This window comes from Diadema antillarum, unplaced genomic scaffold, assembly GCF_040938485.1.
Source record: "Diadema antillarum isolate AM-2024a unplaced genomic scaffold, OU_Dant_1.0 seq00000812_RagTag, whole genome shotgun sequence".
Classification (NCBI taxonomy): domain Eukaryota; kingdom Metazoa; phylum Echinodermata; class Echinoidea; order Diadematoida; family Diadematidae; genus Diadema; species Diadema antillarum.
The window spans coordinates 1-23,986 of NW_027271691.1; the positions used below are offsets into that span (position 1 = coordinate 1).

Here is a 23,986-nt window from a genome sequence, read left to right on the forward strand (position 1 = left end):
ATTGGATTTCATTGACGAAAAACATCTTTTTACCCATAAAGGTGAGTAATTCCCTCACACACATTATCAAGTTATCAGTATTGATTGAAAGATGATGGGTAGTCCCACATGTGCAAATTAATGTCTTTATGTTATGCTTTCTTGTATGCCTACTGATATAATGAGATATCGGAAAGAGGAAAATGACTCGGTCCCGACCATCTCGTTATATCAAGTTTCCACTGTATCCATATCTCCTACCTCCCCCCCCCCCAAAAAAAAAAAATAAATAAATAAAAAATCACGAGCAACAATAATGATTTCGTCTGTTGAGAATGAGAAGGACTTTAAGTTGTCTTGGTCACTATGGGTTTAGTGACAACTTAAGGCTCTTATCATTCTCAACTGACGATTTTAAAGTGAAAACGATTGCCTGAAATCTACCTGCAAAGCTCATATTGAGTCTAATGAACCATCCTGCAAGAAGCATTTACAACTACATTAAAAGTTTGATGGTGAAAAGGTTCTAACTCCATTTTTGTGAATTGGAGATATTTGTGATTAATCTTTTGCGAACAAGTCCCAGGCAAGTGTCTGTGGGAAATGTGTGTTGTAGCGAAATCAGCTAGTCTTCAACAGATTAAAAGCTGCTATAATGGGGGAAGCTAGTTAAAAAATCTGGAATATCTATGATTTTCACCTGTTGAGGACGAGTCCTGAATATACTCGAGCATGGGTCCATAGGAAATAAGGTGTTGTAGCAAAATCAGCCTGTTTTTCAATGCGTTAACTTCAAGAATATTCCTTGTTTTATATAACAAGTGAGGTACACCTTATGACAGGAAAAGTTTTCATTTTGCTTTTTACTTTCTCAACCCTGTTGAGGACGAGTCCTGAGTATACTTGGGCAGCGTAACCCGGTCTATGGGAATTTATGTTGTAGCAAAATCAGTTCATTCTCAACTGGTTCAATTGTTTTGCAATTGGGGCCTAACTTTTATATTGCAATGATACTCTTCAAATATCTCTATATGTCCAGACACAGGAATATGAAAGCCTCTGTAATATGGGAATTACTTTCCTGTCTGTTAGGGAAGTGAGTTTGCTCAGTCTGTAGCACGTCTGCCTCACGATCCTAAGGACCCGGGTTCCAACCCGAGTCTGGACTTTAATAGCAGTGTGCTCCGTAATTATACCGTCCCCTCTAGCAAGAGGCAAAACACTCTTTCCCCAGGATAGGACATAAAATGGAGGTCCCGTGTGTGAGAGAGTCACAACTCATTCACGTAAAAGATCCCCCTTCATTCATTCATCGCAAAGAGCAGGGTGTTTAACCTGGTGAAGTGGTCCCACCTCACATCCAACTAGACCCCATGGAAGACCAGCTTTGTAGCTGAATATAGGCTCTATGGGCTATATGGAAATGAACAAACAAATGAACCAACAAGAGATGCTTGATCACGCTGGTCACTCTTTGAAATCTACCTGACTTTGTGGCATGAATAATGGTCGCTCTGACATAACCAACTTGGAAACAGAGAGGGTAACATATATTTTGATTAGTTCATTATAGTGGATAACTGCTGAAATTGCTTTCCTGCGACAGGATTGAATCTTTGCGAAGCACTTTGATTATGAAAAAATAATTTCTTTTCCTATTCCGCTCTATGTCTTTTATCTTGTAGAGAGATATTTCATGATATACATTTGTTGGTGTTTTTTTTTTATATTTCTTTATAGTCATAACCCTTATTGTTTTTGTTCTTTTGTACAGCCGTGGGGTATTCAAGAATTGTGTAGATTTTTTCAGTCTTCGCTGCCTGGGGTTATGCCGCCCTCTCAAGGTTGACTGGGGCCAGCAGTTCACCGCCGATGTCACGCAATCCTCCTCCTCCACATACGTCAGCGTCAGCAGCCACGAAAACTACCAGTTTGTCTGAGAGCGACGCGATGGCGGCATTATGTAAATATTGTTGAATACAGTTTGCAATGAGTGAGTATAAAGCTGCACTTGATATGTGGCTTACCCTCCCCTCTCCCTTGCTCCCTTTCTCTGAAATAAAAGAAAGGGAATGAGCGCAACTGTAAAGGCCAAGCAAAAGATTCTGTATGTAATATACTGTAACAGCAGAAATTTTTGCAGGCTTGAAACTTTTTTCTACTTTGCAAGAAGCCTAGTGCAGTTCGACTTCGATTATCTGGCCTCCTTTTATCCAGAAATCTCTATTATCCGGATGCGTCCACGCAGAGAAGGACTTTTTTTAAAATCAAAAAATTGAGAAAAAACAGTGACTTTAACATCTTTTCAAAGATCTATTTCAGTAATTTCATAAGATGTGCATGATAGGTTTCTCAATATCTAATGAAGTAAAACATGTATGATTTTCACATAAAGATATACTTTATTTTTGTGAAGAAGGGACTACAATTTTGCGCAGGCTAGCATAGATTACACCACCGTTGCGGGGTACGCTACCTGCCTAGCTGCCAGTGCACTGGAAGGACAGGTTGGACGGCAGCTACATACATTAACATCGTGTGTCCCATATCCGGCCAATTCGCTTATCCGCATGAGCACCGCTCCCGACATGGCCGGATAATCGAGGTCAAACTGTATAGCAAAAGTGAAATGCGCTCAAAAGTTTTTGTCTGCACATTGCATTGAATGCTAATGGCAATCTGTGATAATACATGTAGTTTCATCCGTAGAAAAAGGCATTCGGCTCCAATTCACCAAAGTTTAACGCTGCAAATGTTTCTGATTTTATAGTACTGGTGCATCGAGTGCAGTCTGCATGCCTGGTTTTTTAAACCAGCTGGCGTATAGTTCCGTGAACCCATCGACAAACACAAGAGTTAAAACTGTTTCCTTATGTTTTCATTGTTTTTATTATTCAAATTGTGGAGAAATCCAGATGAGATGGACGCTGTTTTGTTGCTTGTGTGAGGTTTAAGTCTGCTTCACAAGTGTGATAATGATCCTCAGTGCACTCATGTGTACATATCCAAGGACATTTTTTGCAGCTTTCTCAGGCTCGCTGGGTGTAAGTGTTGTGACTGCTGTGCATCTGTTTTGCACACTCTACATGTACAGTTATTGTATTATCTGTGAACTTCACCCAGTATCCCATTTGGAGTACAATGACACAGCACTGACTACAGATTAGCGTAGATTAGATTTGATAGATATGAACAAATTACTGAAATGAAATTATGCAGTTGTGCAAATCTGAGGGAGAAATGATTTTACTTGAATTTTCTATGATGTATTGTTAACTTGAGGATCAAAAAATATAGTTAAGTGATTCTGAGTTTGTTGATAGAAACTCTCCAACTAAAACGAACAACGGGTACGACACATTGACTAAAACAGTGCTGAGATGATAGGGAAGTATCTATTCAACCTCTAACGATGTATTCTAAAATGATTTGCTAATGATTATGTGAGTATGATAATTGATGGGCCTTATTCCAAGAGTATCACATTATTTTTTTGTTTTTATTTTGTCCATGTGATCATAATAGAAGTGCTTGTTCACTTCAACAGTTGCTGCTTAATGAGAAAGACCTTTCTTAGTATGAAACTTCTGCAAATTGACAAACACAAATAAACGATAATGAAAAATTTGAGGTAGAATAGTTAGGTGTTTTCTCATAATCTGTCTTCATGTTGTAGAACTGTTAACAGGGAAATGATAGAATTTGAAGAGATTTCACTGAGAGATTTCACATACACAGTTGATGACAACTTAACAACAATCGCTCTCTCACTAATCAGAAATACAAAATAAACAAATAAATAAACAAACTAACAAACAAACAAATAAACAAGTGTAGTTAGACGTAGAGGAACATTGTAGCAAATAGAACAGAAATCATATTTTTTGTTTGTAATAGTTTATGTCTCTATTTTAAAAAACTTTTATTGCTATGCAATGACTCAGAGACAGATCAATGTTTTCATCGTTTAATACATATTGTACATGTTTAGAAGTAAAGAATACAAGGAGGCTGCCTGGTGGGTTTTTGTAAGCCGTTTAAACAAATCTTGGAGTATTCTCATATGTTTGTACCTCAATGCAGGTGTCTCTCGTGGAACAGTAGGTTTTGCCTCGAATGGCTATGTCAAAGTTACCTTTCAGATAACAAATTGGACTCAACAAAGTGTAGGATTACAAGTGCACAAATATTGCTTGTATCTTTTCTTCCTAAGCATTCAGAAGAAGCACAAAGTTAATTCTTGAGAGTGGCCCCTTTAATCCGTTGGTTTCATGTCAGAGATGACACCTTACAGCAACTCATGATGGCGCTCTTCTAGACAAAGATTTGATAATTAATAATATTATGTCATGAGTGATGTTTGCAGTGCAATTTCTTGTATATTTTAGTCACGCGCAGTGCCGTGTGTAGTCCATGTCTTCTAAATGATTTTGTGTCCCTGAAATACTCTATTCAGCTTGTAAACGCCATTCGCATACTTTTCTCAAGCATATACACGTATGTCATAACCACGGGTATATAATTGTCTTTTTTTTCCCCCCGAAAGATTGTTTATTGTATTTTTCGATTGCAAGCTTACTAATACATTGGATGGCAGATGAATTTTTAAGCTTTTTTTCTGGCAAAACCAGAAAAAAGGCGTGCCTGTATGTTATGCAGATTTTTTCTTTCTGACAGAAGACCAAATATAAAATTACCACTTTAGGCAGTGGCTATTTTTAATGTCTGTACTCTGCTGATGATGTGTGTAGAAATAGTAAATTAAATTCAAGTAGTCGTTATGGGGTTGAACTTTGTATATACCCTTATACTGGAACTCAGTAGCTTACATGTAGAATGATAATTATGTATACAAGTGTACGTAGTTGCTACTGGTATGTACTTACATTGCGGTGAATCATGTACGCGCAAGAAAAGATTGAATGCCAGTTTTATTTGTTTTCCGTGTCTACCATGTTCTTTCATTGAGTGTGTTGAAGAGTGAAAATATGTCACCAAAACTTGGCAGTAGCTCAATGAATTTATTTGCCTTCCAAACTTTTATTGTTCTAATTACTTTTTGTTACGCCAAAGCTGTCAAATTGATAGGTAACCAACCTTCCATGGAAAGGCTTGATACACCAACAACTTGGATGCGATGTTAAAGGGTGTGTACAGTTCTGGTCGAGGTGAAGATTTAGCTTTTAACGTTTTGAGAGATATTCAGAAACCACTCTATGAGATGTCAAAGAGCATGCAGTTCTAAGGGGTATCAAAAGTTTATTATTATTATTATTATTATTATTATTAGATGAAAATCGGTTTTGAAATGGCTGAGATATCCAAAAAGTGAAACAAAGAGATACTAATAAAGTTGGGGCATGTCGCCTTTTATTATTAGCACTTTTTTTGATATCTCAGCCATTTGAAAACCAATTTTCATCAAATAAATGTTGAATCCTTCTTAAAATTACATGCTGTTTTATATTTTATAAGAGGCTTTTCATTATCTCACTTAGGAATGTTCAAAACATGAATCCCCACCTCAACCAGTACTGTACAGTCCCTTTAAGGGATGTCTACGGATTAATTTCATCCCTCATGTATTATCTGCTTGTACCCAGCTATATGGATATAATGTTCATTACAATTTTATACACTGTCATGTATTTCTTTTTTTGTGATCAATCAGAAACAGACTTTATCTTTTTCATGTCAAGCCTTATGAAATTGTGTGTATGAACCTGTATTTTTATGTTTTGTGGACAGCGCCCTTTTTTTGGCTCATAAAATTCTGTTTTGTACGTGATCACATAGACAGTAAATTTTGTGATGATGTTGTTCTCAAAATTTTATACGAGTACACGTGTTTGGACAAGCAAGAGGTACTATCTTTTGTTTCGCTTTATTAATAGTCAAGCACTTTGGGCGTAATTGTGACATTTTACAACGTATTTGTCTATGGGAGAAAACAACTTGGTATTCCCACAAGTACCTATTGCTAGTAGCAGTTTGTATAAAAGGTATGTGTATGTGAATGCTCATCAACAGACTTTGCATCCTACATCCAAAACATGCACGTTTTGTAAACTGGCAATTTAGTCGTATGTCAGCGTGTTGTTCATTTATCGTGACATAGATAGGAACTAGTGTTAAACATTCTCTAATCATTGTAGCAATATGGTAGTGATAAGTACATATTTTAGCAAAGCATGGATGAGACTGTCTGACGACCTTGTAATGAAGACTACACTTGTTTTGATTGACAAAAGGCGGTCAGACTTGGTTTCTAATAGTCAAAGCACCCCTCTTGAGTACTTGTACCTCCGCCCACTTTTTTTAGCACCCATATTGATGTGAAGATAGCATTCAGCATCAAAATCTTTTTGAAGTTCCATCAATCCACATGTTAAAGGTGCATGGTCCAGGTAGTGTAGAGGGCGCTGTTGATGATACTGCCGATCACCGTTAGCATTGATACGAAGATTACTGAAGTTGAGCTGTCATCAAGAGTAAAGTGCGTAGGTGTTGCTAAGTAACGTTGCCTTCGTTGTCTTCTCTGCGCATCGCGCAGTCTGTAGTAATGCCAGGCTGCGTGCATATGTGCTTGTTATTATGACATCACAAAAGAATATTGCTAAAGCTGTCATTCCCCTCAGCCGAATCATGAGCCGAACTGTGATCGGACCACTGACTACAATGAATCAGACTTCTTTGGACTCGGGAAAGTGGGCCAAAGCGTAAGCGCCAAAGAAGAGTCGATAGCCTAGGTCTCTATAGGAAACTTGCGCCGTGCGCCCGCGTACACATTTGACTAAAACACTGGGACCATGCACCTTTAAGTGGGTAGAAACGACTGGAAGGGGGGGGGGGAGGAGGGATGCTTGGGATGCATAAAGGTATTTAAAGTAAAGATTAGGAGTAATTTACTTTCAGTATAAAATACACTGTACATAAAATCATCAGGATATTTCTCTTTTCTTCTTTCCTTTTCAATATCCAGTCCTATTTCAGTGGACGTTGCAGAGGCTTATTAAACATTTTGATATTTGTAACGGGTGATGTAGATCAGTTTACGGTGGACTTTTCAATTTTGCAGCAAATTCACAGACTTGTCCCGGTTGATGTGATCTTGGCGAGGTGGAAAATTATCTTTGTACTTTTTAATTTACGTATGTCATTTATGTGCCAAAGATCACTTCCTACTCGGTGCAAGGAAGCGAGTTCAATCTTTCATGATTATTATTGTCTTTAGTATGGAAACAAGCGTGTGTTTCAGTAAAGCTCTGTGTAGACATTGTGTGCATACAATTAAAATCACATAATTATATGATTACATTCAACCTCGCCTAAATTGAATCCAATGGGAATGGAGAAAATCCTTCGACTTACATGAATCTCGTTGTACATGAAAGAATCAACAAATGTTTGTACAACTGTAATTGTGATTATATAATTACATTATGTATAATTTTGGAAAGATTTTTTTCCCCCGACAATTAACTCATATCCGACTTGTGCAAGTTTAACTAGGGCGAGGTTGGCTGTGTGTACATGGACCTACCTATCTGCCTATGTACAATCAGTATGGTGAGAAATTTGGCTTTATATGTGTATCGTTTTCTTCCTTTTAACATGTGTACATGCAACTCTGTGTAGACTGCCCATAGACCTCCCTATAAAGAATCAATGCAATGTAACGGTTATACAATAGGTCCTGTCTGTTGAATGCTCCTTATTAAAATCTCTGAGTCAGTTCAATGTGTAGAATGTAGTACCATGTCTATTGTCGCACGAAGGGATATTTATTGCGTGAATAAAACTTCGTTGGATTATCTATAGTTTATCGTATGTATCCTACTAAATGTTTTAGACTGTCTGTCAACCCTATATGAAGACTACACTTGTTTTGATTGACAAGATGCGGCCAGACTCGGCTTCATTGTCAAAGCACCCCTCGCTCCACCCACTCCGTCAGACAGTGTTTGTCTGCATTAAAACATACACTAAACAAAACATAACACCCCAAAACAATAGTGCCTATCTACTTGTGTAGATCTGTGTTGAAAAAAAAATATGGAAATCGGCCAACAAATGCAGGTCTCATAAAATCCACACATAAATATGAAATGGCAGTGCACAGATGGACCAATAGGGGAAGCATCACCAAAAACAGTAGGAGTGTAGGTAGAAATTTGTTAAACATCTTAACAAAATGAGCTCAAAAAGCTGTTGACAGATGGTGTACAACGAGTGCATACAAGGCAACCAAACTACAGTCCAACATGTTATAAAAAAAGGTGCAATATTCAGGGCAGTACTGCACCAAATTACATTATCAAACATACAATTTACCACTGGGAGCAGTGATTTAAAAACAAAAAAAAAATAAGAAATTCAAATTCAAATTCAAATTCAAATTCAAACTTTATTTTCACTTTCTTTCTTCAACAGAATGTATAAGAAACAATATCATGAACTTGACATGCGACTCGTTGTAAATATATATAACCAGACAGGATTAACAACATATTCTTGTCTACATGATCAGTAAAATAAAGATACATACACTCTATATATACACACTGAGGAGAAAAAAAGTGGAGGTACCCACTCAAAAGACTAAGCTTGTAACATGTGGATACCTCTGAGGGGGTCTAGGGCAATTACCCCCTGGGCAATTACCCCGCACCCTTCCCCTGGCCCTAATCCTAATCCTAATCCTGAACCTAATCCTATCCCTAACTCAAACTCCTAACCCTAACCCTAACCCTAACCCTAATCGTTACTCTAAGCTTACCACTAACCAGTATTTAGCCGGGGGGTAATCGCCCTCTCGGGGTAATTGCCCGGATACGCTCTGAGGGAAAGGGGGAAAATGGGGTGAAAACTTACAACTACAAAGAGTGCGGGAAACTGGGGAAGCGGGGAATAGAGGAAAAAAAGAAAGCAAAAGTGTGAAAAAAAAGAAACAACAAACAGGGAAAAGTGGAAGAGAGAGAGAAGAGAGAGAGAAACCAAAAATTTGTTGATGCATACACCAAGGGCGAAAGCCCACAGAGACAATTAGCCAGGTGTTTTCTAAAGTGACAAATTGTCGAGCAGCTTTCCAGCGGAAGAGATTCAACTGTGAGGACGAATGAACGAGAGCACGTATAGAATACTACCAGGTAGTAAAAATAAGTGATACCTCAAGAGAACGCAGCCTTTCAGTCAAAGAAGAGAAGATGATATCGTGCTCACAAAATATATTACAAAATTAAAAACATTCAGTTACATTATAAGACTTCAAAAGAAGCATTTTCAATCTCGTTTTAAAAGAATTCAATGAAGGGGCACTTTTTATATCCATAGGAAGGGAGTTCCAGAATCTTGGACCTACATAAATAAAAGTCTGTTGAGCTAACAAGGTTCTGAACAGAGGTAAATGAAATTCATTTGATTGTCTAGTTGGGTATCTATGGTATGTCCGGTTGCGCATAAACATGGAGTTAAATACAAACGGGAGGCAATTATTATTATAAGTATACATAAACTGCCCTAATTGTAATGAAAACAAATCCTTAATTTTCAGAATCTTGTTATCAAAAAACAAAGGATCTGTATGAGAATATGGGACAGTATTGCAAATAATGCGAAGAGCCTTCTTTTGTAACAGTAGAATCCTATCCAATGATAATTGATGCGTGTTTCCCCATACCAAAATTCCATAATTTAAATAAGGCAATATCAAAGATGAATACAATGTTAACAGCGAATACTGAGGAATAGACAGTTTTAATCTATTAATAACACCTATGTTACGTGAAATTTTCTTGCAAACATTATCGATATGAAATTTCCAAGAAAGTTTGTTATCAACTGTAACACCGAGAAACTTTATACGGGGAACACTTTCTAAGACAGCGTCACCAAAACAAATGTCCATATCTAAATTATGTGTTACTAAAAAGCATATATTTTGTTTTTTGGATATTCAAAGACAACTTATTTGCTCGTATCCACTCACATAAATGTTGTAGTTCGGAATTAACTGTCTGCACAAGAATATTTGGGTCTTCATGTGAGTAAAAAACATTTGAATCGTCGGCAAAAAGTATGAACGATAACACATCTGACGAAGCACAAAAATCATTAATGTAAACAATAAACAATAGTGGGCCCAATAAACTACCTTGTGGCACGCCACACTTCAGTTCTCTCATATCAGAATTATGATTGTTCAAAAATACATATTGTTTGCGATCAGTTAGATAACTCCTGAACCACTCCAAGGCCTTCCCACGTATACCATAATGAGACAACTTGTAGAGTAAGAAATCATGGTTTATAGTGTCGAAGGCCTTGGAGAAGTCCAGGAAGATACCAATCAAATGTGACCGATTGTCTAAAGCATGTGCTACTTTGTCAACAAAATTAAGCAAATCACATTTGATGCATTACTAGAGTAGGCCAGTTGTGTCAGAAAACATCCTACACATGCAAAATTTTTGCAATAAAGCCTAAAATATAATAGATAGATATCACAATCTTTCTCACTGAAACCATGGATGCTTTAGTCGAGAAACATTTTATCATAATTATTGTTCACAGTATGTACAGTATATTGAACACTACTTTATAATTTTTATATTGTTTTTTTCTATATCTCTACCTCACAATTTAGAAATATTTTGAAGCACTATAACAGCTGGGTTTTTGTTTCATCTGCAAATGGTAAGCAATGCCTTTAAAGTACCGTATGCCATGTTAGACATGCATACCTAAGAAAACACACCACCACCAACAACAACAGTCAAACAGTGTGACGACGGCCAGTACTGAGCGTATACTACTAGTCTGGTTCCTTGACCATTTGCCAATAATGTAATCTCTTCCACAAAATACACCCTCTGCGGGATTGCAGGACCATCACCTCAACCTGTTACTAGCTATTAAACTTCCATCTTTGTTGGAGGACATTTACATTCTTTGTAGCAAAAAAAAAAAGAAAAAAAAAAGGATTAAAGTCAGTTGGTCTTGAAGCCAGACTAAATGTGTGTTACAAGCACTAAAAGTCACCAACGACCCAACGTACCAAGCTGGGCTTGCGCGATATCTGTCAGTGGTTTTATTACTCAGGACTACCCCACGCCAGTTTTTTATATATATTTATATTTAAAAAAAAGAGATAACTCTGACAAAATGTTATGAAAATGAATTTAAATGATGTATTCATACAGTTATTGGCAAAATATTCATCCACGAATCATACGTCACTAAAAACAACCATATCTATACATAATATTATGCGCTATAATGGCAACCTAGATATGACCTTTGACCCTAGAAAAGATAGAACACGGGGGGGGGGGGGGCAGCATAATTAAAAACAAGTCGATTAACTTTGACCATTTTGCACCCGTGTACAAAATTTTAACTATATCACGCATGATCATGATGCACACGAGACACCCTCGAAACCACGAACTTTGACCCTTGTCATTGTGATTATGTATAGGATGATCAAAATTATTGTGATGAACTATATTTCCCTGTTGGGGACTTCGAGCAGTGTAGGTCCTATATCATAAATTGAATTGAATTGAAATGAATTGAATTTATTTGTCTAGCATTAAAAAAAAATAGAGAATGACTTTGATAAACAATCACGGCAAGCACAGTGTAAAGACGGATCTATGGAATACATAATATGATATGATAACTGAACATGCTGAAGGGAAGGCAGCCAACGAGGACTTGAAAGTTTCCTTAAATTCTGGCCGACCCAGGTAAGCAATTAAAAAAAAAATGCATTGGTGGTAATCATTTTCATATCTTCAATAGGATATACAGACGTACATGTAAGAAGAAAACAAAAAGAAATAAGTAATGATAGAGGAAACACTACATTTACATTACAAAGACAGTATACAAACACACTGAGTTATGATCATTAGATGAAAAAATGCCTAAAATTAACAACGTTGTATGGGTATTTTTTCCCCGATCAGCACTCATGACAGATGAAAATCATTATTATTATTATGTTAATTATACTCGTCAAAACGTGATAGATGGTTGTTACCCCCCCGATGATGAATTCCGTAATATTACTTCCCTGACTACCCCCCCCCCCCCCCCCCCACACCCCACCCCACCCGCTCCTTTCTGCCAACCTCATGCCTCTGGCAAGCTCGCCATGCTGTTTTGGGGTTTGACAGCTTGATCACGATGTAGTTATCTCTTTGACAGTGATAATGACAACCACCACTTTATTATCACTATAACCCAGATTGCCGTCTGTTACTTTACAGACTTCAATCAATTGATTGATTTTGATGGTGTTTTTGTCTTGTTTAAGCCTAAATGTTTCCTCACACTGAATGGTCTTTCCGATGTCTTTATGATTGAGCACCTGCACCTTTACGGAGCACACGGTATTCTCCTCACAATATTCCAAGCGAGTAATATGGAGGGAAAAGTGAGTTGTTTCTCCACTCCCGTAACCTTCAAGGTACAGCTTGGCTCGGAATCTAATATCTGTTCCATGTGTCCGAAAGACTGGAGAACGGTGCACTGTTTTGTCGTCTTTGCGATCTTTGCACTGTACAGCCCATGGGAGGATCCCGTGGCTCAAGTCGACGGATTCACTATCTCCTGCCGAAAACGTGCGGCTTAGTGCCACGTTCGTTAGCCGCATGACGAGTTCTTCCGTGGTTTCCTCACCAGGTGATGAAACGCGCCGCTGTGTTTTCTCTGCTGCTGGAGTGGGAACCTCCTGTATGATTCCAGCGTCTGGAATTCTCTTGTCTTCGTCCGAGACCCTGTCGTAGATCTCAGTCTCTCCCTGGGGCTTGATGATGCCTTGTTTCTGTTTTTGAACCATTCTGGACTGTGCCCTGCCGATATTAACGTCCTTCTGGGCAGGCTCCTCAGAGGGTGATGTAGCGATCGTTTCCTTAAATTCTTGACCACCTCCTAGATTAACAATTTTTCTAGTCATCGTGATGCTCGTAGCAACCTGCGTTAAAAAAAAAAAATGTGAAGTAGACAATCATACCCATACGAAAATACATGTGTGCATAACCCAACAAAAACACATTTCATTAATCTTGACGTGTCTTGCTGATTGCAAGGCCTTTTCTAAAGATCATACCCATTATCGCGACGCATTGTTATTACTTAATCATTACGATATTGGGGGTCAAAATGGGTTATAATAATTTTTGCACAAGTCTATTGCAAATTCATTATTTTGTCGGATATTTCTACCGCACACACAGAAGGAACAGTTTTACCAAGTTGATTACCTTAATATTAAGTAGGTCCATCTGACCTCGTGTAGAATTAAAGCATGGGGGCGAGATTTGGCAGTATTTTTTTAATTTCCTGGTCGGTATTATTACTCCAAGTTCTGTGAGCAATATGATTCTGCCCTGAGGGAACGGTAGATTGAGACCTTAAGGTTGAAGGGAAAGTTCTCTAACTCATGAATATTGCCATGAGTAATTTTGCAATTATTACAATATCTTCTGCTTTTAGATTGTATATAATTTCTCTGTTTATTTGATGGAAATGAAAAAAAAAACAATAGGCCTACTGTCAAATCAACAACTGGCGGAGAAGTGAACTTTTCATTTATAAGTTAATGTTGTCAAAGAGACGATGGACAATACGTGGTTTATACAAAAAAAAAAAGAATAACCCTATATGAAGTCTTAGTAGCGAAATCAGTCATTGACTGTATTTTGCGATAAAAGTTACCAATTTTAGTCCACTTGTACTAAGAGTTATGAATTTATGAACTGCGCTGTTCTGCTGCGATTGCTCGAAATCTTCAAAAAGAAACGTATATATATTTTTCAATTGTACATAAATATTGCTTATTCATAAGACTTTCGCAACCAGGCGTTCTCTAAATGCGTTTGTATTCGTATGTTTGTATTCAAGTGAAAGTAGTGTGTTCTTAACAGAGTATCCCACAATTTTACTTCCCTGATTTTACCAACGTTGGCATCTGTAATGTGTACAATTCGACGTAGTAATCGCTACATGGTCTGCTGCTTATGTGCGGTCACAAAATTTAAGATAGTACCCGGCCCCTAATCGCACTCCTATCGAGCGCTCTCTATACCTTAATGCTCTCTGATTTATCCTGGTCAGAGACCTCCACCGTTTTGGCGATGCCATCATATGAATCAAGGGATTTTGGTGTGGGCATACAGTCCGATGACGTTGAATGCTGTTGGTGAGGTGGTTCATGATCAGTGGAAGAATATCTGTGGAGGAACGCCAGACGGCAACTCTGAATTATTTCGTTGTTTTAAAAAAAAAAAAAAATGTCCTATTCTTCCTTTAAAAAAAAAAGTCAATTATATCATTCAAAAGAGGAAAATGTAAATAGAAGAAATTTGCGGGAGTAACCATGTTCTACAATATCTTTATGATTATGTATACGGCTTTATAACAATCATCTTGCGTTGTCCTATTCTTCATTAAAAACATATATATATATATATATATATATATATATATACACACACACACTAACCAAAAAGAATATCCTACCCTTCCTTTAAAAAAAAAAAAAAAATCGATTATATCGTTCAAAAGAGGAAAAAATGTAAACAAGAAATTTGCGGGAGTAACCATGTTCTGCAGTATCTTATACAATACAGATAGACAAATATCAAGCTTTAAAATTCAATGCGGGGGGGGGGGGAGACTCTACTCCCCCGTCTTTACCCCCAATTCGCATCTATGTATATTATCTATTTTGTAAAACAATACACAATACGTTTCATTACACATTTATTTACCGTAAGATACGCAATCTAATTATGGTAACAATATAGCTTCGCATCAACTTTGCATTCATGCAACCTACTCTGACACAGCCTGATACATGTAATGATTTACTGTAGCTTATAGCCAATACTCAAGTAGGCCTACATAATTAACAAGTACATGCGACTATTAGGTTTATAAATCAATCTGCCCAACTCCAATACAATTTCATTCCATCATCAACAAAAATAATACAAAAACAACATTAAATTTTGTCTGTTCATGTTATTGAGCAATGTGAAAAAAGAGAAAAGTACAGAACAAGAGACATTACTATGTGCCTAAATTCCAGACACGTATGTGCGTGTGTGTGTGTGCGTGTGTGTGTGCGTGTGTGTGTGCGTGTGTGTATGTGCGTGTGTGTGTGTATGTGTGCGTGTGTGTAAGAAATGAACTTTGGCCTTCAGGTTTCATTTTGTGTATACGAGTTTGATTGCCATAGCAAGTTTTTCAATGTGGCATTTTTTTATTTTTAGATGGAGATTTAGTGTGGGTGGGGGGAGCAAGTTTTTATAGTGTAGGGTTCAGTTTTTATTATGGATACAAAAATAGGTATTAATTTGATTTCGGTTAATGTTATAGGGGAATACGGGACAGAGTTAAAAGGAAATTGATTTTTGATTGGGCAAAAATGAAGGGAGGGAAGATTTTTTTGTTACAGGAAACATAGCACACCTGATATTGAAAATTTTTGGAAGCGGGACTGGTCCGGGGAAATGTTTTTTTTTTAGTCACGGCACTAATCACAGCAGACGAGTTTTAATTCCTGTGGCCCCTGAAGTAGATTTTAAGATTGAAGAGATTATAAGTCATGAGGATGGGCGGTATATATTTTTGAAAGGTGTCATAAGTGGGTCTAAATTATTGTTGGGAAGTGTATATTTTCCAACAAGGGATAAGGTTAAAGAACAATTTTTGATAGTTTGGATGATTGTATTTTGCAAAGGTTTTCTTTGAATGATATGCTTATTATAGGTGGTGATTTTAATGTGATCACTGATGAAACTTTGGATTATTTAGGGACGACAAAATGCATGAGATCAAATTTTTTGCATCATTTAGATATATTTCTTAGAAAATATCAGTTGATAGATATTTGGCAGGAAAGAAATCCACACTTAAGGCAATTTAGTAATACACAGAAAAGACCTTTAGTACAGAGTCGTTTGGATTATTGGTTTATATCAAGTAAATCTGAGGTTTTGGTGGATGATTGTAATATTATTGCATCAGTTACAACTGATCATTTCGTTATTACCCTACATTTGAGATATTTAGACAGTTGTTATGATCATGGGAGATCTTATTGGAAATTTAATAATAGTTTATGTTTTGATAGATTATTTGTTGAGGGCATGGTTAATGAGATAAAAAGGGTTAAAGAAGTGGAAGGGGGTAAATTTGTGAGTAAGTCTTTATTTTGGGATTATATGAAAATGAGACAGTATATTATAAAATATTCGAAGGGAAAAGCAAAGGAAAGGAAAAATGAAATAGAAAAATTGGAAAATGAAATTTTTCGTTTAGAAATAGAAATGTCGGGAAGTGGTATGCATTCAGAGGAAATAGATAGAAAGAAAGTTCGTTTAAGGCAGTTACATAATTTTTCTTTTGAGGGAATTAAGATAAGGTCACGAGCGGTTTGGTATGAGGAAGGTGAAGAGAAGAAGGAATATTTTCAGCAATTATTGTCATCTAATAAACGGAAAATATTTATTAAAGAATTGTATAATGAAAATGGTGATATAACACGGAATAAAAAGGAAGTATTGTGTATTATTAAGTCATTCTATGAGAAATTGTATTCAAAAAGGAAACTGTCATAAGATTATACAGAAAACTGTTTCTTCGCCGATATCCCTAAGTTAAGTGACGACAGTAGAATTCTATGTGAGTGTAAGATAACGCAGGAGGAATGTTTTAATGCCTTAAAGACTATGGCACTGAACAAATCACCGGGTAATGGCTTTTCTGTTGAATTTTATATGACTTTTTGGCCATATATTGGAGGTGTGATTGTTGAGGCTATTAATGAGGCGTATATGATACAGCGATTCTTTCAATATCGCAGAGACAAGGAGTAATTACTCTGATAGGAAAAGATGGTAAAGATTCTTTACATATCAAGAATTATAGACCCATTACTTTATTGAATGTTGATTATAAATTACTTTCTAAAGTTTTAGCTAATAGAGCGAAGGATGTATTAGAGGATATAATTAAGCCAGATCAGGTGGGGTATCTCAACAATAGGAATATTGGAGAAGCTATAAGGTTAATAGATGATATGGTTTTTCATCGTTTGAATAACATACAGAGTTTTTTAATTGCTGTTGATTTTGAAAAGGCGTTTGATGCTGTTTCTCATGAGTTCCTGCTTAAAGTATTGGAATTGTTTGGTTTTGGTCCCTAATTTTGCTCTTTGGTAAAAATTTTGTATAATGGAATTAGTAGTTGTGTAATGAATGGTAGGTTTTCAACTGGATATTTTGATGTTGGTCGTGGAGTTATTCAAGGTGATCCTCTGTCGCCATATTTATTTCTGGTTGTGATTGAAATTCTTGCGCAAGCATTGAGGAGTGCTGAAGGTATTAAAGGAATTACTTTGGGTGATTTTGAAGTTAGACAAGTGTTATATGCTGATGATATGACAATTTTTGTCAGAGATAAGAGTTCGGTTAAAAGAGTGTATGATATTTTGTGTTGTTTTTATGAAATGACTGGTTTAAAAGTTCATTTGGAAAAAACAAAAATATTGTGGATAGGAAAAGAAAAGGATAGGGTAAGGGATATTTCGTTTCGTAGTTTGGTGAGAGAGGTGAAGATATTGGGAGTTTATTTTTCGACAGATTTGAAATTGAGAGAAGAAATGAATTATAAAGAGATACTTAGTAAAATAAAAAGATTATTAAGTTGGTAGAAACAAAGAGATTTATCTTTGATGGGTAAGATTCATTTACTTAAAACATACGCATTATCTAAATTGAATTATATATCATCGTCAATAATTGTTGTTCCTTCGTAGGTATTTGCAGAGGTTAAAAAGATCTGTTTTGAATTTTTATGGAAAGGAAAAGACCGCATTAAAAGGGTTATTTTGTATCAAGATTATGGAGAAGGGGGACGTAGAATGATGAATTTTGAGTTGTTTGTTAAAGCTCGAAGAGTAATGTGAGTGAAAAGACTTTTTTTGTGGAGAAAAAAAATATGACCTGGAAAAAGTATTTTCAATATGTTTTTAGATCAGTTGGTGGCATCTTAATTTTTCAGTGTAATTTTGAAACAAATAAACTTTCTTTGAAAGTTCCGAAATTTTACAAAGAGATTTTACAAGCGTGGCAAGATTTGGGAAGTTTGAGAAATTTAGAAGAGGGGCATATGAATCAAATATTATTTAATAATACATATATTTCTATTTAAAGGCAAAATGATATATGATGAAAATCTCTTTAGGAAAGGTATTTATAGATTATGTCATTTTTTTGATGGAAAAGGTATACGGTCGATTATTTATTTTCAAAAAGCAGGGTTATGTAGTGAGGAAATTGAATACGTTTGGAGGATTTGTGATGTAATTTTGAAAAGTTAACGGTTTAGTTTATCCTGGGTCAGTACTAAATCTTTTCAAGTGTATGATATTTGGTTAAAATTACATGGAAAAGAAATTAGGATTGGTGACATTCCTTCGAGAAAGATTAACACGCATTTTTTAAATGATTTACAGCAGTTATATACATTGGAAGTACGAGATCAACAGAGTAGTTTTGTCTTCTCCCCAAAAGTAACCCAAGATATTTTTCTCCGACCCAGAGTCACAACTCTTTTCCCAAAGCTTGGGGAATTTCAGTTTAAACTTCATGGTGCACTTTATACAAAAGTTAATCTGTTGAGATTTGGGTTTGTTTCGGATGATCTCTATTCTTTCTGCAAAAAGAGCAGTGAGACATATTCACATTTATTTTGGGAGAATATTAAAGTGCAAGATTGGTGGCAAATTATTATTCAGAAATTTAATTTAGAAGAACTAGGAAATATGAATTGGGAAGTTGTTTATACAGGTATATCCGGAAACTCGTTAAAAGTCAAAGGATGGAATACAATTATATTGATGATTAAAAATATTTCATATTTTAATAGCGAGATCAGAAGGGGAGGTACCAAAGTGTAATGATGTTATGAAACATTTTAAGATGTGTAAAGAAGAAGTAAATAAGAAAGCGAGTAAAAGAGGAACAGTTGGAATGCATTGATTTGTTAAAGTGGGAATATTTGAGGGATACCGAGGATGATATGTGATTTTCTTTTTCTGTTTTGAATTTGCCGTACATGTATCTGTGAGTTATTGTCATATCGTTGTCGGGGTTTTTTTTTTTTCTTCTTCTCTATTGCTTCTACCATTTCCACATCATTTCCACATTATAATTAGGAAGTATTTTATTGTATGAGAAACAAAAAGGCAATTTACACGGCAGAGTTATTCAAGTGTGAATAAAACCTGAAACCTGAGGGCTGAAGGCACGGGGAGGGGGGTGGGGGTGCATGTTGGCGTTGTGTGGGTATGTGTGTGTGCATGTGCGTATGTTTTCTCGCAAATGGCTTCTTTTTTTTCTCTCTCTTTTTTTTCCTTCGAGAAGCAGTGAAATATGCCTCGTTTTGTGTTTTAAGCAAATTATTATGTTCCCGTTTTGCGGGCTTTTTGCGAAAATATGTGTTAAAAAAGCGGATTTCGTTTAATTGGTTAAAAGATTTACAATGTAAGTTTGACATTAGTTTGCACAATGTTGGTGTTACTGCATTTTGTCCTTATATAGTGTAAGATTAACGTTATTTTGTACAATGTTTGTGTATAAAGCAGTCTGTCTTTGTATGTTTTGTTTTGTCTCTGTGAAAGTTTCTGTTTTTGTGATATGAAATTGAACGAAATTCGAATAAAGAATTATCAAAAAAAAAGTGTTCAAGCTTTTGACCTATCATGGCCTCTTAACATCAGGATCAGATCTACCAAGAGAAGACAATACAATAATGTCTGGATGGCATAATGTGCCATGGTGTAAAAGTGTAGTATTATACATCGCAACGTCGATCGTTTGCTATGATGATAATATAAATCTTCAGAAATTACCTTTGCAAAAATCAGTCATCAAATTCAACCCAAAAATGTAATCTAACATGACGTCATCAACAAATCGTATTGCGTACGCAGTATCATACAAAATTAGAAAAATAGGTTCAATTCCTGTAATCGTGCTTCCAAGATATTATAATAATCATGCTTTGCCATCATTTTAAACATGAAATACATAATGATAGTAACGTGATAGTCATAATACATGAACGTACATGTACATACATACACACACACACACACAATCATATACAAACAAAACACATACACATTCACATAAATACGCACATGCACACACACGTATACAAATACATACCTATAATCAAGATATTTACTATTGTATTGGTCAGCATATTTCACCTTAGTAGCCTACATTCTCTTGGAAATATCCAAATTTATGTGGACTTATAGATAGTACGAAATCGATTACACATAATACCCCTTTCATATAGGGCCTAATTATGTTTCAAAATGAGACACCGCGTACTTTTCGTTTTGATAGGTATCGATCTCTCGCATCACTATACATGTAATTTATATACTAGGTGTTTCAAAAAACATTTCCCACTTTTGATTCTTAATAATTCCAAAAAAAAATATATATCAGATAACACAGTCATTGATATGAGTGATAGCTGAATAGTGTACAATTTGGTTGAAGGTGGTTTAAATATGAAAGCATAAATCAATTTCATGAAATCTATGATTAATTTCACAGTTAGGTTCCAGACTTTGCTCTATTTTCAACCCTCTGTACAAAATTTCACTTTGCACAGGGGTCAATGGGTGTGCATGGGAGTGTGTGGCTAACACCCTGACAATGGTCCTGAACAATGGCCAGGGTTTGAATGCTTCATTATTTATTCATGAGAAATTCCACTATCACAACTAGTCTTTATTCAGCCTCTGGCAGTATCTGTGTAAAGTCAAACACCTGTCGATACTGTCGTTGAGTCGCGAAATTACAATGAATACCTTCTGTTCTATCGTAAACGTGGTGACAGGAAGCAAAGAAAATCAATTAGAGTATATATACACTTGTGTATATGGAGCCTTAAATAAATCTACTGTGAAACAAATCGCCCCAGTGATAAATGCTGCTGAACTCTTTACCAAAAATGATCTCTTTTTATCAAAAAAGCGAAAAATTTGTCAGACTATCTAATTAGTAGACAGTTGTATTAAAATGAGGAACTGAAGATCATATATACTTGTTTATATCCCAAATTTAGTGATATGTGCGAAGCAAAATTTGAAAATGAGTGCCAGCTAGAATGAAATGTGGTGTTTGCAAGCACTTTACCGTGCATGAATTCAGACTAGCAGTGCCCAGGGCAATCCACATGAATTATTGATTAAGGATTCATGTGCCAGGGAGCACGAGACTGACGCCTAGTCAACAGGTGGTTCAAGCATGTCCATTGTTCAGGGCCATTGTCAGCACACACTCACATACACATCATTGGTTCCTGTGCGAAGTTCAATTTTTGTACAGAGGGTTAAAATTTGACCAAAATCTGAAACCTTACTTCAAAATCAATCTTAGATTTAATGAAACTGATTTATGCTTTCACGTCCAAATCACCTCCAACCAAATTGTACACTATCCAGCTATTACTCATATCAATGACAGTTTTATTGGATGAATAGTTTTTGAACTATTAATGATCAAAAGTGGGAAATGTTTTTTGAAACACCTAGTATTATGTATATATAGTATATATATATATATATATATATATATATATATATACTGAAAGAAACTGGACTGAGGCGGACGTTGCTCTCGAGAGCAACGTCCGCCTCAAATCAGTCCAATTTCTTTCAGTATATCATGCTACCCACAATAAGGCACCGCGTACGTTTGGGAAGGGAATTATCTCTCGCACTATATATGTATTATATATATATATATATATATATTATATAAATATATATATATATATTATATATATATGTATATATATATATATACATACATATAAACTCATGCTTTATTGGCCAAAATGCATTATCAGTTTGTTTCTTCATTTCTTCGTGGACCCAATACATGAAGTCTCAACATGTTTATATACATAAGGGTCGGATTTGCTGTATCAAAAGGGGTAAATTGATGAAATATTAAGTATGATAATTATCATGTGCTCCAAATAATAGATGCTGATTAACAATAGCCTAAGCATCATGCACATGAAATGCATACATGTTAAGTATGCTGCTTTCAAATGGGGTGATCGATGGTTGAAGGTTATGGGCACTCCGTCCGATTTCCATTACGGTGCCCACATGAACCTTTGATAGTTTTCTGTCTTACCCGGTATCACTCCCGACACCACCTGTCGCACCACCATCAGCCATGGTCTGACCGAGGCGCCACTTTCATCCAGTAGGCCTAGACAGTGTTCAGAGTGCCGCCCGGAGGCTGGACCGAGTCGATCTATGTGTACGAACGACACTCACTCATGTCAATCGCCCTGTTGGAGATACAGACCGTACCACTGAGTCTATCATCCATGTTTATTTGTGTGTGTGTGTGTGTGTGTGTGTGCGGTTTTTTTTTTTTTGGCTCATTTTAGCAATCGACATGAAGTGAAAAGGCTTGACAGACTTTCTTGTAGTCACAATTATAGCCATGTACAGTTAATTATTTTTGTTGTATGAGTACATATGCAATACGCGTATATATACGTATGCTATAGGACACGAAACCGTCTTCTAAAATCTATACATTAAATAAATACAAAATTCTCGCAGCGGTCGTAAATCCCATATAGATTTCGCGTCCTGACCATAGTTCGATGATCTCTATTCACCAATGCATACTTTTGATAGCGATAGCTTCCGTGTCGGAAAAACACAAGCAAACAAGCATTGTCCTTGTGACAATACACTAGTACGTCGTCTCACGTATTGAAGCACTAAACGATAATATTCTAATGACATACAAAGACCCTCTCTCCCTCACTATCGTCTGTGCTTACCAGTTCTGCAGTTTGACTCCCCAAAATGTCCCACATGCCCATCGTTTCAATGTCTTGCTGTGTACCAAAACCTCGACACGAAACAATTAAGCCTGGTTACTAGATGTATACAACAATATGCATTGGTCCTGTCGTCTGGTGCGGTGCAAGTACATGTACCTGCCTTTGAGTAGACAGGGAGCCATACTAGTAATTTTAATTATGCGCGCGCATCATCCGTGGGATTCCCCAATATTCCTTGACAGCCTGTATGAACTTGGTGTATGTTTCCCGAACGGTTCCATGACATTTGCTCCTGCGACAATTGCACTCATTCTGTGTTTGCACGCTAGGCCAAAGTCTACCCATAAACATAAGCGTAACCCGATTATAATCGTAATCCGTGATCACATCAAGCTAATCCTAAAACCCTATCACAACCCTAACCCTAAGTCATTGAAGGAAAAAAAAAAACGGAGCAATTGTTGCAGGAGCAAAATGTCGTGTCACCGGTATGAACTCAGTAGGCCTTAATATTTCAGTAGTCTGGGTACAATGGGCTCTGTTTAACTAGGCAAACAATGTCTTTTGTTGGTCTTAGTTCGAGCTTAGCCAATCTGAATTTATGACGCTATAACATACGATTTTGAGATGATTTTTTTCGAGAAGGCCACATAGTCATTTGCCATTAAAGCCTGACATTCCCATAGTTCGTCTTCCACTAAATTGTGCTTAATTATAGCTGGATCATGAGACTTAGATATGGATACTATAGAGATGAATTTATCATTTACTCCTTTGCATGCCATGAGATACAATACTTGATTAATCCATTTGCTTTTGTCTTCGGAAGTCGTGTAATCTTATAGACATGAGCGACGAGGAGAGAGGGGTGTCAGGGGGTCAATGATCCCCCTCCCCCTCCCCCCCCCCCTCCGTCCCATGGCAACTGTGTTACACTTGCTGTTAAAGGCATCATAATAATATAGTTTTGGTTGAGAGCCGACTTCAGGTTTCTAATAATGTATTATTTTCTGGGGAGCTAATGAGAAACCTCTTATGAAATATGAAAAGGCATGTAATTTCAACAGAAATTCAAAGTTTATTTGATAAA

The 23,986-nt window shown here is 36.4% G+C and overlaps 1 protein-coding gene across 1 annotated transcript; it reads right to left on the minus strand.

The window, feature by feature from the left end:
* Positions 1–12,128: 12,128 nt before the first annotated feature.
* LOC139739728 (uncharacterized) lies at positions 12,129–23,067 on the minus strand. The gene is made up of 4 exons (XM_071650331.1): positions 22,894–23,067; positions 22,227–22,386; positions 14,075–14,219; positions 12,129–12,961 (listed from the first exon to the last, which is right to left on the minus strand). The coding sequence occupies exons 2-4, from the start codon at positions 22,268–22,270 to the stop codon at positions 12,167–12,169; spliced, it is 984 nt and encodes a 327-aa protein (XP_071506432.1). The 5' UTR covers positions 22,271–22,386; positions 22,894–23,067; the 3' UTR covers positions 12,129–12,166.
* Positions 23,068–23,986: the final 919 nt, after the last annotated feature.

Excerpts from the sequence above, each read along its gene's own strand:
- LOC139739728 (XM_071650331.1), bottom strand. The coding sequence starts at position 22,270 with ATGGCTGATGGTGGTGCGACAGGTGGTGTCGGGAGTGATACCGG. Across the intron at positions 14,220-22,226 it reads GGTGTCGGGAGTGATACCGG|ATATTCTTCCACTGATCATG; the intron begins GTAAGACAGAAA and ends GTTCCTCCACAG. Across the intron at positions 12,962-14,074 it reads ATAAATCAGAGAGCATTAAG|GTTGCTACGAGCATCACGAT; the intron begins GTATAGAGAGCG and ends TTTTTAACGCAG.